This window comes from Pristiophorus japonicus, chromosome 5 (genome assembly GCF_044704955.1).
Source record: "Pristiophorus japonicus isolate sPriJap1 chromosome 5, sPriJap1.hap1, whole genome shotgun sequence".
Taxonomy (NCBI): domain Eukaryota; kingdom Metazoa; phylum Chordata; class Chondrichthyes; family Pristiophoridae; genus Pristiophorus; species Pristiophorus japonicus.
In genome coordinates, this window is record NC_091981.1 from 37,408,726 (window position 1) to 37,430,190 (window position 21,465).

Here is a 21,465-nt window from a genome sequence, read left to right on the forward strand (position 1 = left end):
CACACAGTGCAAAAACCAGTGGCACAAGACTTAGGGGGGTGAGTGATGTTGTGCATGCATAATGCATGTACTGTAATATTAGACCACTGAATGTATCTTCACACTGTATACACCATACCTGTACCTAAGGGTCACCTGCACACTGCAGGTAACCAAGTATAAAAGGGAGCTCACCTTACTCAGGAGCTACAATAAATGGACTAAGGTCACAACAGTTCAAGTACAATACCTTACCTCGTGGAGTAATTACTAAAGTGCTTACATATATAACCGAAACAAGCAGGAAAGAAGGATAGAAAAACAAATTTAAAGGTATTTTGTCTAAATGCACATAGCATTGGTAACAAAATAGATGAGTTGACGGCACAAATTGAGACAAATGGTATGATCTGATAGCCATTACAGAGACATGGTTGCAAGGTGACCAGGACAGGGAATTAAATATTATGGGGTATTTGACAATCCAGAAGGACGGACAGAAAGGAAAAGGAGGTGGGGAAGCTCTATTGATAAAGGATGGAATCACTGTAATAGTGAGAAACGATATTGGCTCAAGGATGTTGAAACAGTTGGGTGGAGATAAGAAATAATAAGGGGAAAAAGCCACTGGTGGGCGTAGTCTATAGGCCCTCTAACATTAGCAACTCTGTTGGTCGGAGCCTAAATCAGGAAATAGTAGGGGCTTATAAAAAGGGAATAGCAATAATCATGGGTGATTTTAACCTCCATATTGATTGGACAAATCAAATTGGTCAGGGTAGCCTTGAGGAAGAGTTCATAGAGTGCATAAGTGATGGGTTCCTTGAGCAGTGTGTAACGGAACCAACCAGGGGGCAGGCTATCTTAGATTTGGTCCTGTGTAATGAGACAGGATTAATAAACAATCTCCTAGTAAAGGATCCTCTTAGAATGAGTGATCATAGCATGATTACATTTCAAATTCAGATGGAGGGTGAGAAAATTTGATCTCTAACCAGTATACTAAGCTTAAATAAAGGAGACTATGAAGGTATGAGGGTGGAGTTGGCTAAAGTGGATTGGGAAAATAGATTAAAGTGAAGGACGGTTGATGAACAGTGGTGTACATTTAAGGAGATATTTCACAACTCTCAAGAAAAATATATTCCAGTGAGGAGGACAGGGTGGAAGTGAAAAGAAAGCCATCCATGGCTAACTAAAGAAATAAAGGACGGTATCCAATTAAAAACAAGGGCATACAATGTGGCCAAAACTAGTGGGAGCACAGAAGATTGGGAAGCGTTTAAAAGCCAACAAAGAATGACTAAAAAATGATTAAGAAAGGGAAGATAGACTATGAAAGTAACGAGCACGAATATAAAAACAGATAGCAAGAGTTTCTATAGATATATAAAAAGTAAAAGAGTGGCTGGAGTAAATGTTGGTCCCTCAGAGGACAAGACCAGAGAATTTGTAATGGGGAACAAGTATTTTGTATCAGTCTTTACGATAGAGGACATTAACAATATTCCAACAGTGGAGAATCAAGGGGCTATAGGGGGGGAGGAACTTAACACAATCACAATCAGTAAGATAATGGGACTAAAGGCAGATAAATCCCCTGGACCTGATGGCTTGCAGCCCAGGGTCTTAAGAGAAGTAACGGCAGGGATGGTGGATGCATTGGTTGTAATTTACCAAAATTCACTGGATTCTGGGGAGGTCCCAGCAGATTGGAAAACTGTAAATGTAATGCCCCTATTTAAAAAAGGAGTCAAACAAAAAGCAGGAAACTATAGACCAGTTAGCCGAACATCTGTGGTTAGGAAAATGTTGGAGTCCCATTATTAAAGAAGTAGTAGCAGGACATTTGGAAAAGCAAAATTCAGTCAGGCAGAGTCAGCATGGATTTATGAAGAGGAAGTCATGTTTGACAAATTTGCTGGAATTCTTTGAGGATGTAATGAACAGGGTGGCTAAAGGGGAACCAGTGGATGTGGTGTATTTGGACTTACAGAAGGCATTTGACAAGGTGCCACATAAAGGGTTACTGCACAAGATAAAAGTGCATGAGGTGGGGGTAATATATTAGCATGGTTAGAGGATTGGCAAACTAACAGAAAACAGAGAGTCGGGATAAATGGTTCATTCTCGGGTTGGCAATCAGTAACCAGTGGGTTGTCGCACGGATCAGTGCTGAGACCCCAACTATTTACAATCTATATTAACGACTTGGATGAAGGGACTGAGAGTAACTTAGCCAAGTTTGCTGACGATACAAAGAAGGAAGGAAAAGCAATGTGTGAGGAGGACACAAAAAATCTGCAAAAGGACATAGATAGGCTAAGTATGAGGTCATGCACTTTGGCAGAAAAAAAATCAAAGAGCAAGTTATTATTTAAATAGGGAAAGATTGCAAAGTGCTGCAGTAAAGTGGGACCTGGGTGTACTTGTGCATGAAACACAAAAGGTTAGTATGCAGGTATAGCAATGATCAGGAAGGCCAATGGAATCTTGGCCTTTACTGCAAAGGAGATGGAGTATAAAAGCAGGGAAGTCTTGCTACAGTTATATAGGGTATTGGCGAGGCCACACCTGGAATACTGCGTGCAGTTTTGATTTCCATATTTACGAAAGGATATACTTGCTTTGGAGGCAATTCAGAGAAGATTCACAAGGTTGATTCCGGAGATGAGGGAGTTGACATGAGGAAAGGTTGAGTAGGTCTACTCATTGGAATTCAGAAGAATGAAAGGCGATCTTATCGAAACATATAAGATTATGAGGGGGCTTGATAAGGTGGATTCAGAGAGGATGTTTCCACTGATAGCGGAGACTAGAACTAGAGGGCATGATTTTAGAATAAGGGGCGCCCATTTAAAGCTGAGATGAGGAGAAATTTCTTCTCTGAGGTTGTAGATCTGTGGAATTTGCTGCCTCAGAGAGCTGTGGAAGCTGGGACATTGAATAAATTTAAGACAGAAATAGACAGTTTCTTAAACGATAAGGGAATAAGGAGTTATGGGGAGTGGGCAGGGAAGTGGAGCTGAGTGCATGATCGGATCAGCCATGATCGTATTGAATGGCGGAGCAGGCTCGAGGGGCTGTATGGCCTACATTGCGCCTATTTCTTATGTTCTTATGTTCATATCTCCTCATTTGATGATCCTTCTAACATATCATCCCTACTCAAAGCTGTAATTGTTTCTTTAATTAATACTGCGACCTCCTTCCTTTTTTTAACCTCCCTAACCTATCTGAAAACCCTGTAACCAGGAATGTTGAGCTGACATACCTGCCCTTCTTTCGGCCCATGTCTCAGTAATAGCTATAATATCATACTCTTAAGTGTCTATCTGTACTCTCAGCTCATGTGCCTTATTCCCTATATTCCTTCCATTTAGCACTGCCAAACTCCCTTGTTGTCTATTTTCTAGCCCTTGTTTCCTACATCTTCCAAATTCTCTTTCTACTTTACTGCTTTCCAATTTCAGCTTTGCTTCTCTCCTTTCTGAATCTATTCTCAGATTCCCATGCACCTGCCTAGCTAGTTTAAACCCTCCCCAACAGCACTAGCAACCCCCTCCCACCCGCGAGGATATTGGTCCTGGTTCTGTTGAGGTGTAACCCGTCCGGCTTGTACAGGTCCCTCCGCACCTAGAAATGGTCCTAATGCCTCAGGAATCGAAAGCCCTCCCTCCTGCAGCATCTCTCCAGCCATGCATTCATCTGCTCTATCCTCCTATTTCTGTACTCACTAGCATGTGGCACCAGGAGTAAGCTGGAGATTACTACCTTTTAGGTTCTGCTTGTTAAACTCTCTGCTAGCTCCTTCAAATCTGCTTGCAGAACCTCATCCCTCTTTCTACCTATGTCATTGGTAAAAATATGGAGCACAACCTCTGGCTGTTCACCCTCTCCCCCTCGAATGCCCTGCAGCTGCTCGGTGACATCCTTGACCCTGGCACCAGGGAGGCAACATACCATCCTAGAGTTAAGTCTGCAGCTGCAGAAACGCCTGTGTGCTCCCCTGAATTTTGAATCCCCTATCACTATAGCTCTTCTACTCTTCTTCCTCCCTCCCCCGTGCAGCTGAGCCACCCGTGGTGCCGTGGGCTTGGCTCTGCCTGCAATCCCCAGAGGAACTATCACCCCAACCAGTACTCAGAACAGAATACCAGTTGGAGAGTGAGATGCACTCAGGGGACTCCTGCACTATCTGCCTGGTCCTCCTCTTCTGCCTGGCGGTCACCCATTCCCTCAATCACTTTCCTCTCTCTTGTAAGACAAATAAGCGCATAATCGGAGACAGCAGGAGCTAACCAGTGGAAGAGAGAGGAAAGCCTGCATATTTTTACCCTGATGGAGGAGATGGTGGTCACCGTCATTGGAGTGGCCATCGCTGAGGCTGTGGGCAGCAGTGGGGCTAAAACCATCGAAGATGATGTGTCCTCAGACCTAATTCTCCTTCTCACTCTGCCAGTGTCTTTGCTATTGCCTGTCAGCCAGCCAACCTAGACTGCTGCCGCCCATACTGTGATGGCGCAATCTGAAGCCAGGCCTTCTAGGCCCAGAGTTGCTCAAGGTCATCCTCCAAGGGCATCTAGTCTCCTCCAGTAAAAGTCAACAGCCTTCCACCAGCCATGCTACAGCCATTGAGGCAGCACTGTGTAGGAGCACTAGGTCAGGCAAAGGCACATGGAAGATAGGCACTAAGGGAATGCACAGGGTGATTAGTTGACAATTGTATGTAATTTGGCATGGTTTGATTTATAAATTCGGTTTGGAATGTATATTCTGTGTTGGCTTTTAATTTTGCATTGTGACCAAGTGGACACTGTGATGGTCAGTAACAGAGGGAAGGTAAGCTGTGGGACAGTGGGTGAATGTGGAATTGGGATTGACTTTACTGGTATCACAGACAGAGTGGGTCATGGACCATCCAGCCAGAAAATTGCTATCTGGGTTGCCTCCTCCCTTCCTATTCCTCCTCTTCCTCCTCCTCCTCCTCCTCCTCCTTCTGAGCTGGTCGCCATATGGCAGGTGGCAAGGGCTCTCCTCACATGATGGTGAGGTTGTGCGACATGCAGCAGACCATCATGAATTTAGACGCCCGCTCTGCCAAGTACTGCAGGGCTCCTCCAGAATGGTCCAGACAGCAGAAGCCTTGCTTTGTCACGGCAATAGTCTGCTCAATGAGATTTCATGTGGCTGCATGGTTTTCATTGTTGTCATGTATGTACATGCTGTTTGTAGCCACCAGATGGTGTCATTGGTGGAGGCCACTGAGCAGCACGCACATGGTGCTGCTCTGGTATAAAAGGCCAGTCATTGTGTGAGTCAGACACTTTGGGTCTCACTAAAGCAGAGCCAAGGTTGTACCTTGCTCAGTTAAACAGTACTCAGTTGGAACCTTTGCTGCATACATAACATTTGGCAATGGGAATATATGAATCTTTGTTTGCAAAATGAGCACGATTGGATTTTTACAGCGATTCATGGAGGGAGAAGATTGGGCAGACTTTGTGAGCCGTTTGAACCGGTATTTTGTGGCCAACAAAATGACGGGGGTCGACGATGCAGATCGGCGCCGGGCCGTGTTCCTCACTGTGTGCGGCTCACAGATCTAAGGTCCGATAAAGAATCTACTCATGCCGAGCGATCCAACAGAGAAAACGTACAAGGAGTTGTGTACATTGGTACGGGAGCACCTCAAGCTAGACGATGGCATCATCATCTCAAGATACAGGTTTTATACACACGTTCGATCGGAGGGCCAGAGCGCGGCAGAATTTCTTGCCGACCTGAGACGTCGAGTGGGACCGTGCAAGTTCGGGATGGTGTTGGCAGACATGCTGCGGGACTTCTTTGTTATCGGTATCAACCACGAGGTGATCCTGTGCAAACTTCTGGCAGTGGAGGAGTTGGATTTAAAAAGGGCCATCCAGATCACTCAATCATGTATGATGACGGACAGGAGTTTAAAGCAAATATCGGTGAAGAACCAGACCTCGGCAAGTACTGTAAATGCGATTGATTCAGTGCCGATTTAAGCAATATAGTTGCAAAGGCTGTTTGAGAGTGGGGCATCTCCAGCGCAAGTGTCCGCAGATGAGCAATCAAGCTGCGACACACCACTTGGAGGATGAGAGTCAGACTAGCGAGGATACGCAATCCGAGGTACCAGAGGAGGAAGTGTATGAAGTGTACTCTTTCATAACCAAGAGTAAACCAATTTTGATTAATGTGAAGTTTAACGGAATAGCGGTATCGATGGAACTGAACACAGGGGCGAGTCAATCAATCATGAACGAGAGGGCTGTGGGATACTAAGACTGTGAGGCCCAGGCTGAGCCCTGTTAACGCCAAGCTGCACACGTACACCAAAGAACTGATAAAGGTGATTGGCAGTGCACAAATTAATGTGTCGTATAACGGTGCGGTTCACGAATTACCACTTTGGACTGTTCCAGGCAATGGCCCAACGCTGCTCGGCAGGAGCTGATTGGAGAAAATCAGATGTGACTGGAACGACAAAAAGGCGTTGTCGTCGGAGGAAGATGCATGTGCCCAAATATTGAGTAAGTTCCCCTCGCTGTTCGAACCGGTTATTGGCAACTTCACGGGAGCCAAGGTGTAGATCCACGTGGACTCAGATGCAAGACCCGTCCATCATAAAGCTCGGGCAATGCTGTATATGATGAGGGAGAAGGTCGAAATTGAATTGGACAGATTCCAGCGTGAAGGGATCATATCATCGGTCGAATTTAATGAATGGGCCAGCCCCATTGTTCTTGTGCTAAAAAGTGATGGCACAGTCAGAATCTGTGGAGACGACAAGGCTACGATCAACAGGGTTTCGGAACAAGATCAATACCTGTTACCGAAGGCCGATGACTTGTTTGCGACGCTGGGCGGAGGGAAGTCGTTCACAAAATTGGACTTGACGTCGGCCTATATGACGCAGAAGTTGGTCGAGACGTCGAAGAGACTTACGTGCAGTAACACGCACAAAGGACTGATTATTTACCACAGGTGCCTGTTTGGAATTCACTTGGCTGCAGTAATATTCCAGAGGAATATGGAAAATCTACGGAAGTTCATTCCCAGAACCGTCGTGTTCCAAGATGACATTCTGATCACCAATCATGACTCCAAGGAACATCTGAAAAACCTGGAAGAGGTACTACTGCTTTTGGACAGAGTGGGACTCAGACTTAAACGCTCGAAGTTCGTCTTCATGGCACCGGAGGTCAAATTCCTCAGGAGGTAAATCACCGCTGATGGCACCAGACCTACTGACGTGAAAACCAAAGCCATCAAGAATGCATCCAAGCCTCAAAATGTGATGGAGCTGCGTTCGTCCCTGGGTCTACTCAACTACTTTGGTAACTTCCTACCTAAATTGAGCACCTTACTTGAACCATTGCACATGCTATTGAGAAAAGGCAACAACTGGGTGTGGGGCACATTGCAAGACAGAGCTTTCGAGAAAGCCACCAATCTGCTTTGCTCGAACAAGCTGCTGGTACATTATGACCCATGTAAACATTTAGTTTTGGCCTGTAACGCATCGTCATATGGAATTGGTTGAGTGTTACAACAAGCCAATGGTTCGGGGAAACTTCAACCTGTCGCATATGCATCCAAAAGTTTGTCTAAAGCAGAAAGACCCTACAGTATGGTAGAAAAAGAAACTTTAGCGTGTGTGTAGGGTGTTAAAAAGGCGCATCAATACCTGTTCGGTCTGAGGTTCGAATTAGAGACCGATCACAAACCGCTCATTTTGTTGTTTTCCGAGAGCAAAGGTATCAATACCAACACTCCAAAGGTGGCCGCTGACATTATCTGCCTATGATTATGTCATTCGCCACAGAGAATTGTGCCGATGCTTTGAGCCGGTTGCCGTTGCCCACACCGGAGGTGGAAACACCATAACTGGCAGATTTAATGTTAATCATGGATGCTTTTGCAAGTGAAGGTACCCCTGCCACGTTCAACAAGTTAAGACCTGGACCAGCCAGGACCCGATATTATCGGTGGTAAAGAGTTGCATCCTCAAAGGGGATTGGTCTGCCATACCTAAGCAAATGTGCAAGAAGGCCAAACCATACATTTGTCACAAGGACGAACTATCTATTCAAGCAGATTGCATATTGTGGGGCAATCGAGTTGTAAGGCCTAAGAAAGGGAGAGAGAAGTTTATGCATGAGTTACACAACACACATCCTTGTATAGTGATGATGAAGGCCATCACCAGGTCCCACGTATGGTGGCCAGGAATTGATTCTGAGCAGGAGGCATGCATGCATCAGTGCAACACCTGCATGCAGCTCAGCAAAGCACCAGTGGATTCGCCGCTGAGTCTGTGGTCATGGCCGTCCGAACTTTGGTCCAGGATCCATGTAGATTTTGCAGGTCCCTTCCTGGGCAAGATATTTTTAGTGGTGCTGGATGCTTATTCGAAATGGATAGAATGCATAATCATGTCATCCAGCACGCTCACGGCAACCATAGAGAATCTCAATGTCATGGTCGCGACACCTGGTCTGCCTGACATAGTGGTGAGCGACAATGGGTCGTGCTTCACCAGTCAGGAGTTTCAGGAGTTGGTAAAACTTAATGGCATAAAACATGTAAGATCAGCAACGTTCAAGCCTGCGTCCAACGGACAAGCAGAACGTGCAGTACAAATTATCAAGCAAAGCATGAGGAGAGTAACCCAAGTGTCACTGCAGACCCGCTTGTCTTGCATACTGCTGAGTTCCAGGACAAGACCCCACACACTCACAGGGGTCTCGCCTGCTGAACTCATGATGAAAAGAGGTCTTAAGACCAAATTATCTCTCTTGTACACCAGGATTTAAGTAATCATGGTGAATACAGAAGACAGAGTCAACAAGGGTAACCATGATTGAGCAACTGTGTCACACGAGATTTCTGTTAATGTTCCTGTCTATGTGGTCAGGTTCCCAAATTGATCGCTGATATGGCCATGGCCAAGGAGAGCAACAGAGTATTTGTTATTAAGCTCAAGAAACTTGTAGGAAACACATGGATCAAACAAAGCTGAGGCACACCGACAAGCCAGAGCAGTCGGACAAAGAAACCGTCAATGACCAACCAACCTACCAGCAGCCTTCAGTGGACTCAAGGGTCATCAGTGAACCCGGAATTTCCATCACGGACTTGTTCAATAAAAATGGACTTGCAATTCCTGATATGGCCACTGCCACCCCCAACAAGTCAGCCATCCAGCCACCAGCCACAACAGACTCGGTACATTCACCCAAGGCCGGAGTCGAACTGAGACGGTCAACCCAGGAGCGTAAATCACCGGACCGTCTCAACCTGTGAAAGACTGTGATAAGATCTCAGAGGAGGGTATTGTCATGTATGTACATGCTGTTTGTAGCCACCAGATGGTGTCATTGTTGGAGGCCACTGAGCAGCACGCACATGGTACTGCTCTGGTATAACAGGCCAGCCATTTTGTGAGTCAGACACTTTGGGCCTAAATAAAGCAGAGCCAAGGTTGTATCTTGCTTCGTTAAACAGTACTCAGTTTGAACCTTTATTGCATACGTAACAATGTCCACGTGTGCTTGGGTTGTGCACCGGATTCACGAGCCATGTCGTTAATGGATAGCTTATGTCACCTAGTAGCCACCCTCTTGTTTGTCATGGTTGCTCGATGGGATAGCGGACTGCGACAGAATGGACGCATCATGATTGCTGCTAAGATACCAGGCATTCGTCTGCCTGGTGCGCTGAGTACGGTTGCACACCCACTGGACATTGAGGGAGTGGAATCACTTTTGGTTGTGGTATATCTCAGAGTTTATATGCGGCATCCGAAAAATGACATGCGTGCAGTCAATGGCACCCTGCACCATGGAGAAGCCTGCACTCCTTGCAAAGCTGTGCGCTCACTCTACCTGCTACTCTCTGGCCAGAGAGAATGAAATGTATTCAGCTCTCTTGGAATACAGAGCCTGAGTTACCTTCCCCATGCAATAGTGCACGGCAAATAGGGAGATAACGCAAATATCTCCTGTTCCAGCCAAGAAGGAGCCCAACACATGAAGGTTCATGGCCACTGTGACCTTCACAGTCAGTTGCAGTTGTGGCTGCAGCAGGTGGCAGATTTCAATGCGGATGTCCTTGGTGAAGTGCAGATGTCTGACACACTGTTCCTCTCCAAGGTCCCTGAACACACTGGGTGGATATGGCTTCCTGCTGTGAACCCTTCTCCCCCTCCTCCCCTCCTCCCCTTCACTCTTCCAGCAGCTTGTCCTTCTCTGTGTCACTTCTGCTCATTCTCCCTGTCATACTGTAGACCAAGTAGGATGCCTCCGACTGCACCCATATCTGCGAGCAAATGGTCTGTGTGGAATCCTTGAACTCAGGACAAAGTCCTTCAGCACCTCCCATGCCACTCCCTGTAGACTTTAGCAACTTTAACTCATTCTATAAACGACCAAACACTTCTACAAATGCAGCAAGAGCCAGTAGAAATCAATCAGTAACTAACCTGTAAGTAGTTGATGATCCCTTTAAATAGCGCTGGTGGAGAGTCCTTTTTGCTGCTGAATGCACGTTCAGCTGTGTGAGCTTAAGAGAGGTCATTAGCTGGAGCGTTGAGCTCCAAAATGGCAGCACTGGCGTCAAATCAGCTTGTAACACTGATCGATGTCACGATTGGTCTACTCTGCATACTTCCAGCGCACGCTCCTTGTTCCCACACTAACGCCCTATCCAAGATGGAGTCTGGCGCGGCCCGCACCAGAAGTGTGCGTATGTGCGTACCGTGGACGCCACTTTGGAACCAAAACAGCACTCGTAGAGCCCAAACAAGGGGGCTGCTATGGAGCTGAATTTTGCGGCCAACAATTGTATATAAATGTAAGCACCGGATAGTTAATAAGACAATATCAGATAATCAGGAGCTTCTCTTTGGGTTGGGTTATGTATTAAGATGTGTGCTGACAAATTTACCCCTAACTTCAGTGATAATATGTGGAAGGCAAAAAGGGCCAAAGTCAGTGTTCATTGGCTGTAAAGCATTTTGGGATGACCTGAGGTCATGGAAAAATAAATGCGTTTTTGTTTTTCAAAGTGCACACACATAGTGGGAAAAATAAACCACCCAAAATCTTACCCTGGGACCAGGATGTCCAAAATCACCTGGAATCCCCGGTTCACCAGGCAGTCCAGAATTACCCTAAAAAAGGGCAAACATACCAAATTATTTCATTCAGAAGCTCACTAGCTCTCTTTACCATCAATGAATGATTAGTAGCAATGCTTTACCTCTATATTGTTACTGTAATTCATCACTATGCTTCAAAATTCCATTATTAGCTAATTTACTGAAGGCACCTTTTAACCTTTCCATCTTTTTTATTCTCTTTATTCTCGTCTTTTCTTGAAGTTAGCTATCAACCTGGCTGTGCACAATATTAATGTAAAATCAGGTGTCGTCACTGATTAAACAATACTCAGTTTATGCATTTTTAAAATCGTTAGGGACAGCAAAGAATTGACTTCATATAGCATCTTGGACAACAAAAACAAGCACGCTTTATCAATTAAATGTGTTAACTGAAACTTCTACCCTCTGCCCTCTTGTTCCTTTGGGCCCTGGATTGCCCCGTTCAGGAGTTTCCCCAACTTCTCCCTAAAAAAGCAATGAATAAATATAAAATGAGAACAGGATATTTCTTAATGTGGAAAAGTAGAAGGTGAAAATCTTCTCCTTTAAAACATCACTGATACCTGAATACCAGGGTTTCCATAGATTCCTCGCTCCCCCTGAATGATTAAAAGAAACACAAACGCTGTCAAAAATAACCTGTAAAGCTTTCTCAGCAAGCAGCATTTAACATGTGACAACAAAAATAAGTGAGATATCCTTGTTTTCAGAATTATTTGCAAAAGAAGGACTAAGAAACAAAAAATCAAAGTCAAAATATTAAAGGATAAAACTGATTCACTACTGTCACAGAGGCGAAAAGATATTGGTAAAAACGTTCAACAGCAGCAAAATGTAGAGCTGCTTTAAAAAAGACGTGTTGGATATCAAAATAATAAAAATCCTCAATCCATTCCCTATGGATTATTATTTGTGATATCTGGCATGCAGTCAGCGATCACAAATAAATCCATCTTTGGAATTAATAACTAGATCGGATTCAAATGGCTTCTCACAGTTAACCCTCCAGTTCAGATCATAGTAACAGGAGTAGGCCATTCGGCCCCCGGAGCATCTTCTGTCATTCTATTGGATCATGGCTGATCTGTATCTTAACTCCATTTACCCGCCTTGGTTCCATATCCCTTGATACACTTACATAACAAAAATCTATTGATCTGAATTTTAAAATTTTCAGTTGACCCCCAGACTGAGAAGCTTTTTGCAGGAAATTAGAACTTATTACAAGCTCCTGCTGTTCCAATCTATCCATTTATATATGCAACAGGCAGACATTTATAGCACTGTGCACCAACTATCAGTGCTGGTGTATCAGAGGAGAATGTGATTCTATAATCCCGGTAACTGTTCAGTAATTGCAGGTCGAATTCTGAAAACAAAGTATAGAAACCTGTTCCATGGTGAGAGAAATAATAATTATCAATAAGGGCTCTGTTACCTTTCTTCCCTTTGTTCCTGGAGAACCAAATCCACCTATACCATCCATGCCCTGTGTGACAAAGAACATATTTTGCATAATTTAACAGTAACTCGACAATCTCCATAGTGTTGCACACAGATGACGAGGACCGTGTGTGTGTGCGATAGAGTAAAACGGGCAAGTCAGCATCTCTCCTGATTCTTATTGTCATTGACTTCAATGGGGAGAGATGTAAAACGGGCTGCCGATTCACTATCACCCATTTTACACTATCACCCATTTTACACTATCACACAAAGTCAACAATACCCCCAAAGGGTCAAGATCCAGTGTAGTCTTGATGGTAGGTGGCCAGGTTAGAGGGCAGGAGATAATTGGACCAGATCACACTTGAATGTCATACTACACGATGGGCCGAAATGGCCTCCTTCTGCGCTGTAAATTTCTATGTTTCTATTTTGTCCTTATTTTCACACTTGCATTATAATTTCCTATGTCCACATTTATAATGGAACCTTCCTATGTAAACTTGTAATGCTGTAATTACACCCTCCCACCAGTTGGGAGCGGGGTGGGGAGTTGTTTAACTTCATGACTATTTCTCATTTCTCTTTTGTTTTACTTGTCAGTTGTTTCTAGAAAGTGTTCACCAAATTTAACACCATGAATAAAAAAAGAGGATAATCTCACCGTGACCCCACGGGGTCCCTCCGGTCCTCTTATGCCTTTGTCCCCAGGATTTCCAGGCTGACCCTATTAAATATCCAAAGGGACAGGTTCATAAAACCTTTTTCTATTTTTTTCCCCCACACGTGCAGAAATCGACACGGAGGATTTTATTCTAATCAGTACGTGCAAAAAACAATCTGATCTTAGTCAGTCTGATCTAATGTAAATGATCACCCTGTTTGAATTGTTTCCAACCAGAAGGAATGCATGGCTGTGTAGCAATGATTTATTTTTATGTGTTTTAAATCTTTGTTTTAATGCAGAGAAAGATTCTTGTTCTAGTAATGGACTAATGTGCGATGGAGATTTACAGAATTACAGACAGGAGACCGAGATTGGTCCTTCAGGGCTGCTCCAAGGGTGAAACACCTGTGAACTCATCCCTTTTTGGCGTGGAAGCAAGTCATCCTCGTTTCGAGGGACCATCTGTGATGATGAGGTGAGAGAAGGCAGAGATTGGGTCTTCCGATCTGCACTATGGCCAGGAAGCAGAGTCGAGAGGGTAATCATTTTAATATTACTTGCTTTTTGACACAGATCCTTGCGCAGCAGGAGCAAGGGAAACCAAGTGTGTGCTTCCTGGGATTTTCTAAAATGAATGAATGGAAAATATTGGGGCTTATGCACGTGATTTCCAGAAGTGTTCCTGGTGGGCAAGGCCCAGGAATGCAACTCGTAAAATGAACTTCAGAAACCACCCAAGGCATAGCACTAAACTTAGAAGTGGGCAGGTGAATAGACTGACTAGATATAAAACCTATTTTTCTGAAACAATGGGCTGGACTAAAAGTGAAAGGGCATACTTACACGGCTTCCCTTCGCTCCAAGATTTCCAACTAATCCATCTTCACCTGCAATTCCATTCGAACCCTGTCATATAATTGGCACACAAAATACTGGTCAAGGCTTCATGAAATCATGATTTTATTTCCTTTTATCTCAGAAGTAATTACTGAAACACACAACTGTTGCCAACCCTGCTTTAATATGAGCAGTTAGGAGAGATACAACAAGGGCATGTGATATGTCGGCCTCCAATTCTTCCTCCCTCCCGATCTTGAGAAAAGCCAAGTCAGATCACATTGGGATTGCTGTTCATCTCTAACCCTGAGATCTCTGCCTGGCCTTAGTGTGTTACCTGCTGATCTCGAGCATCGATATTCACCCACCTCAATCTTTCTAGCATTGTAATCCATACTATACTCTGAACTGTCATCAGTTGCCTTGCAAGACTTCCAAAACGGTGTGAAACTACAATTTTAAAGTAAATTAGCCCATTCTTGTATTAAGTTATGGTGTCTTTCTTACAACAGTGGCAACTTATACTTATATAGCACCTTTAATGTAATAAAACATCCCAAGGTGGTTCACAGGAGTGTCACCAAAAAAATAAATTTGACACCAATCCATATAAGGAAATGTTCAGGTGGATGACTAAAAGCTTGGCCGAAGAGGTAGGTTTTAAGAGCGGCTTATAGGAGGAAAGAGAAGTAGAGAGGCGGAGAGAATTAGGAAGGGAATTCCAGAGTTTAGGACCTCGGCAGCTGAAGGCCGACCAGCCAATGGTGGAGCATTTAAAATCAGGAATGTTCAAAAGGGCTGAATAGGTGGACCGCAGAGGTCGAGGGCTGGAGGAGATTACAGAGGTAAGGAGGGGCAAGACCATGTAGGGATTTGAAAACAAGAATGAGAATTTTAAAATCGAGGCGTTGCTTAATATGGAGCCAATGCAGGTCAGGGAGCACAGGGGAGATGGGTGAGCAGGACATGGTGTGAGTTAGCGCACGGGCGACAGAGTTCTGGATGACCTCAAGTTTATGGAAGGTAGAAATGGGAGGCCGGCCAGGTGTGCATTGGCATAGTCAAGTCTAGAGGTAACAAAGGCATGGTTGAAGGTTTCGGCAGTGGATAAGTTCAGGTAAGGACAGAGGCGGGCGATATTACAAGGGTAGAAATCTGGTCTTAGTGATAGAACGGATATGAGGTAGTAAGCACAATTCGTGATCAAATATCACACCAAGGTTGCAAAACTTGGTCAGCCTTAGACAGTTGCCGGGGAGAGAGATAGACTCAGTGGAAAGGGTTCTCCCCCAGACTTCGAAATTAGTTTGGGCACAATCTTAGGGTGAATTGAAACCCTGAAAACTCAATGTTCATTATCTGTCTATCCATCAATCCACCTATCTATCATGTAATTAATGATTTCATGCTCCTATCCAACCTCCCATGAATAGAAAATAAGTGAAATCAGTTTTGCCACTAACCTTGCTTGGTAGCAATTGTGAATGAACTGAAAATACAAGCATCAAATTTGGCATTGGTTTTGGTGTTGGGAGTGACCAGGGGCAGATTTAGGACTGTGAAGCGTGGGGATAATGTACTGACGTGGCTAGAGAACTGGTTGGCAGACAGGAAGCAGAGAGTCGGGATTAACGGGTCCTTTTCAGAATGGCAGGCAGTGACTAGTGGCGTGCTGCAGGGCTCAGTGCTGGGACCCCAGCTCTTTACAATATAAATTAATGATCTGGATGATGGAGTTGAGTATAATATCTCCAAGTTTGCAGATGACACTAAACTGGGTGGCGGTGTGAGCTGTGAGGAGGACGCTAAGAGGCTGCAGGGTGCTTTTGACAGGTTAGGCGAGTGGGCAAATACATGGCAGATGTACTATAATGTGGATAAATGTGAGGTTATCCACTTTGGGGGCAAAAACATGAAGGCAGAATATTATCTGAATGGCAGCAGATTAGGAAAAAGGGAGGTGCAGCATGACCTGGGTGTCTTGATTCATCAGTCACTGAAGGTTGGAATACAGGTACAGCAGGCGGTGAAGAAGACAAATGGTATGTTGGCCTTCATAGCAAGGAGATTTAAGTATAGAAGCAGGGAAGTCTTACTGCAGTTGTACAGGGCCTTGGTGAGGCCCCACCTGGAATATTGTGTTCAGTTTTGGTCCCCTAATCTGAGGAAGGATGTTCTTGGAGGGCAAGTTTAGAGATTGAAATCATTTGGCTTCCTACACTTTTTGTTTGACAACGTTTCTGTGAAGTGCCTTGGGACATTTTACTACATTAAAGATGCTATATAAATACAATGTAACGACAACTCTCAACGCAAGCTTCAGGAACAGCGTCCAATCTTTTTGCTGGGCACCTTTCACCCCTCTGCTTTGAACACTGACTTTAGGAACAGACCTTAGCTATATCTCCTTTTTTAACAACAGAGGGAGGAATAGGTTCAGCAGTGTCTGTCGGGAGTGGGGCGGTTTGATATTTGGAATGGTGTGGAAATATCAGAAAGGATTAAGAAGTTAGTTCAAATCTGGGGTCTAAAAAAACTGACAAGCTCTCTTACACAAAAAACAAGCAGGCATTAACCTCAGGGTCAATGAGATAAGGGATAAGGTAGAGTTGTAACCATCAGGGAAAGTCACGGGATAATAAAGCCAAATGCCAAATTAGCAAAGTTCCAGCAATTGCTAATGACCGAACAAAAGGAATAACAGTTTGAAGACCAACGGACAGGAGGGAGTTACCCACCATCACAGGACCAGCTGTGGCCACAGCAGGGGGGGGTGATAAGAAAGAATTCCAGGGATCAAATTAATGGTCACACACGGGAAGGGAGACTCCCAACTTGGTAATAACTTTTGGAGGCGAGAGACAAGTTGAGATAACAGCAGAATGTCTCTGTATCTTGTAGAAACAAGCAAGCAATTAGTAGCAACCTACATGGTTAAGAAAGGGACAAAAAAGGTATAGAAATGGACAAGTTGGGACAGTCCGTAGCGAGAACCCGGGACCAACACTCGACAGAAGCAAGGACCAGGGAGCGACCCTTGAAGGAACAGTGTCAGGATCAGATTGATCACCTGGGACATATTGGGTAACTATGAGAGACTGTTGAGTTAAACAGAGTATTTTGAGCAGCAAGGAACACTTTTTGGAACGCCTTGTTTGCAGAGTTGAACAGAGTTGAGTTAAACAGAGTTGAACAGAGTATTTTGAGCGGAAAGGAACACCCCTTTGGAATGCCTTTCTGCAGAGTTAAGCACAGTTAAATAGTCTTATACTTCTTTTGTATTGAGTAACTATAGAGTATAAGTCTTGTATCTTTTCTGCATTGAAGAATTATAGAGTATAAGTAGTGAGTCTTGTAGTTTTCCTGTATTAAACAAACATTAACGATACTGTCATTTGTCTAGTGTGTAATTTGGTATCTAACAGGAACTGTCGCAGGCAACTACTAGTCACACAACTAGCGAAATTGCCGCTTGCGCAACAAATGGAGATTATTCATTAAAACACAACAGTGGCAGGGGGGGTCTGAGCTTGTGCTGTCAACCTGTTTTTTTTTTGTTGTTGTCTTTTCTGGACTGATGGGAGCAGGTTTCTTTCTCGAGTGAAAGGGTGTAAAGCATCACCTGGATTGAGCGCAGAGAGGAAAATCAGAGGGGCGGGGGGAACACATGCCCATAATGCAGCCCATCTGATTCCCCATTCAGGCTTGCAATCCTCACTGCCAAGTTTCACCATGTGTTCTGCTCAGGTGATGCTTGATGCCCAAATGTTAAAGAGGTAAAATTTGTCCCCTTGAGGTCTGCCAGCATTTTATGCTTTTATTTAAGAAATAATTGCATTTGCCACTTGCCGTTTTTTCCCCTTTCTCCATCTTTTCCTGTTTTCTTAGCCGTTTTGGGTGGGTCTGAATCACTCATCACTATTTCTATATTCTTTTGTCCTTTTCTGTCTCTCCAACACTTCGCTAATGAACTTTTACATCATCCAACCAATTTTTCTGAAATTGTTTTTGCAGGCCATTCAACTGATTATCTCCCTTTCAGTGACTAGTGTAACTGCTGTATCTCTCCCCTCTGCCTTTTCCCTTCTCCTCTCTATTTTGTTCTAAACTTACTAAATGCCTTTTTATATTTTAGTCCTCTGTTCTGATGAAGGGTGCACACCCAAAGTGTCTTTTCTACTTACAGATACTGGCCCACTTGCTGCACATTTCCAGCATGACCCGTTTTTATAGTATTTCTTGATCATTTATCAAGTTTCAGATAGAATACTGACCTGCTGACCTCTGGGTCCACGCCCACCTTTTCGACCTTTTAATCCATAACTGCCAGGGTCTCCCTTTGATAAAAAAATCACATAAATCAGATATTGCTTATAGATTTTGAGTTATTAAACATGTGTACAAATAATAATTGATCTGAATTAGAATCTGCTTTTAATGGTTATTATTTATGGCAACTATCTGGATCGGCAGTGAAATCCTGTTGTACTGATCACTGCTTGTAGTTTACAATGAATAAAGTATTAAACTCTGGCCTCAAATTTCAAACTTATAAAACGACAAGAAATCAGAACTCTGTAATTATGAGCTTGGAAGGAAACTTATCAATAAACAGATGCTCAACCAATTAAATCATTCAAAGATTTATTTCACAATCTCTTCAGGCACAAGTCAGATCTCAGTAACTGGTAGAAAATCTGTTATTCAAACAATAAAGGAGGCACTGAACCAAGTAAATTACTCAACGATTTTTCAAAGGTCTTCTTTCTGTTTTCTTTCCTCTCACACACATCGTTTGTAAATTAGGGTTTCTGACATAACAAGAACATAATTAATTACATATTTCAGAATGGCATAATGAAACTCGTCTACATATTTATGTTTCATCTTTTTCAGTATCTTTATTTTGTTCTGAGGCCTCTTGCTTTCTCACAAATCCTGGAGACAACTTTTTGAGCACATGTGGTCAGCCTCACTCGCTGACTGCACATGTTAGGAAATCATGGTTCCTGCCCATGATCTTCCATTCACTGATTTTCAGCGGACACTAACTCACAGACAGAACACTTGGAGCTTCTCACTATCCATCTCCAGCTCATGAAGCTGCTTGACATCGTCCATATTCTGCAAATCGGCCCTTATATTTTAACCAGAATGTGGTTTTAGCACTGCCCAGCCCATTCTATCCTTCCCTACGGTGTATCCGTGATCGCTGCCACTCACACAAGTGTGAATCTATCCTTTTTCCATTAAGCCCATTTAATTTCTTAAATAGGCAGAAACTCTCACCACATTTAAAAAGTACTTGGATGTGCAGCTGAAGTGCCGTAACCTGCAGGGTTATGGATCTAGAGCTGGAAAGTGGGATTAGTCTGGATAGCCTCTTGTTGGCCAGCACGGACACAATGGGCTGAAAAGGCCTCCTTCTGTGATGTAAACTTCTATGATTCTATGAAAATCAATGAAACAGTCAGCTTCTGCAGAGTTAATGTTCAACATTGGTCATTAAAGGCAACTACCTGTGCTCCTTGGTTTCCTGGAACTCCTGCACGACCTGTCTTCCCAGCATTTCCATTATCTCCCTGTGCAAAAAAAAAGGCCAGTATTAGTGTTGTTATTTTTGATAAATAATTTGACTTACCCCCTCTATGGAAAAATACATGACGCTGTGGCAAAACTAAACTTTGCACTGTCTTCTGATGTGAAAATAGTTAAATCTGAAATCTTTAAATGGAGCACCGCACTTGGAAACAAAGGGAATTTTGTAATTACTAAACATCTAACATCCCGATGTGACTGGGAGGTTAAGATGGCGACCATTTGTTACACACGACGAATTTGTCAGTTTTGCACTGCCGACCTCGTCCCCCGCAAGCCCCAGTTTAAAATTGGGCTCGAGATTGGGGCATCGGCAAACCATAACTGTGTTAATTCATCACAATATAATTCATCTTATAATTACTAAAATTGTACACTATTTCGATAGTCTCCTCGGGAGGCAATAAGGAGCCAGAGAACATGTAAACTGGGAATTATGTACAGAGCATCTGTTGTTATTCAACAACAACAGGCGCTAACGGGTCGCAAAAGGTTTTTTGCCCTGGCGCGGCGAGAACAGCACCCACCACGGAATTGTGTGGAATCACACGAGGTAGCGCCTCACAACTGCCAGAAGTGCCGCTTGGCTGCGTCCGGCGATGATGACGTCATCGCCGAGCGCAGCGACCCGGAAATGAAATTCGGCTGCACCCCCTCACTTACCGCCTCGAAGTGACGACAACTTCAGCTGACGAGTTGGAGTCAGGAGTCGGCTGGAGAAGCGCTATTTAAAGGCGCAATCTTGAAAAAAAAGTTGGCGCCCATTTCTCTTTGCAGCTTGCGAACACATAGGCAGAGCGGCTGGTGGACAGATTTTGACGTCAAGGACTGCTCTGCCTTCTAACTATTCCCTTGTATCAGTGAGGGCAGATTTAAGATCACAACATTTATCTCATTTCATGGAGGCTGTGTTGGCACTCGACCTCTTGCTCCGACATCACCGTCAGAGGCTTCTTAGGCGAAGACAGATGCAAAGAGAAAGGCAGAGAGAAAGTTAGGGAGAGGCACAGGGAGAAAGATAGCGGGAAACAAAGGAACACAGGGATAAACACAGGAATAAACACAGGGAGTAACACAGGGAGAAACACAGGGAGAAACACAGGGAGAAACACAGGGAGAAACACAGGGAGAAACACAGGGAGAAACACGCTTCATTTACCGCTCCCTTCCCTCCTGGGGCGAAAATGTCAAATTTCACACAATATGCTAAGTTATCTGGCCGGTCGCTAAATTTTCAAAAAGTAATTTTCAAACGGGACACTACCGAATTTCGCCCCAGGGTTTTTAAATTGTCCAAGGCATCGGGTAGGCGATAGGATTTATTAAGATAAGCAAAAACAGGTAAAAAGGTAATTAAAGAAGTCCAGAGAAACATGACTTTTAACTTTGGACTAAAATGGGCGACGTCAGATTGCTTGCCCACGCCCGATTTTCCTATCTATTGATTTCAATAGAAAGGAAATTCAGGTGTCTTATAATGCACGGCGAATTCAGTATCACCCATTTTACACCATTGCCCAAAGTTAAACTTACCCCCATCGAGTGAAAGGATGCAGTTACAGGGTCATTTATGCATTAACTCAAGATAACTTCCGGTATACACTGATCCAAAAAGTGGCAGTATAATTTGTGATCAGGATCACACTGCCAACTTATACATCGCCCTTCTGCATCAATACACAGACAAAGCTATTTAGCATCAAGTGCACTAAAGCCAAGCGATGCGAGACCACACAACGGGGCT

General features: G+C 44.0%; 1 protein-coding gene across 1 annotated transcript in view; it reads right to left on the bottom strand.

The window, feature by feature from the left end:
• Positions 1-21,465, bottom strand: part of LOC139264064 (collagen alpha-6(VI) chain-like) — a 178,460-nt gene that overhangs the window by 37,712 nt on the left and 119,283 nt on the right. Inside the window, exons 23-30 of the mRNA XM_070880162.1 lie at positions 19,643-19,705; positions 18,398-18,460; positions 14,130-14,192; positions 13,284-13,346; positions 12,612-12,662; positions 11,737-11,772; positions 11,576-11,638; positions 11,120-11,182 (exon numbers count right to left, since the gene is read on the bottom strand). Coding sequence (XP_070736263.1) covers positions 11,120-11,182; positions 11,576-11,638; positions 11,737-11,772; positions 12,612-12,662; positions 13,284-13,346; positions 14,130-14,192; positions 18,398-18,460; positions 19,643-19,705 — 465 coding nt within the window. The remainder of the gene's footprint in view (positions 1-11,119; positions 11,183-11,575; positions 11,639-11,736; positions 11,773-12,611; positions 12,663-13,283; positions 13,347-14,129; positions 14,193-18,397; positions 18,461-19,642; positions 19,706-21,465) is intronic.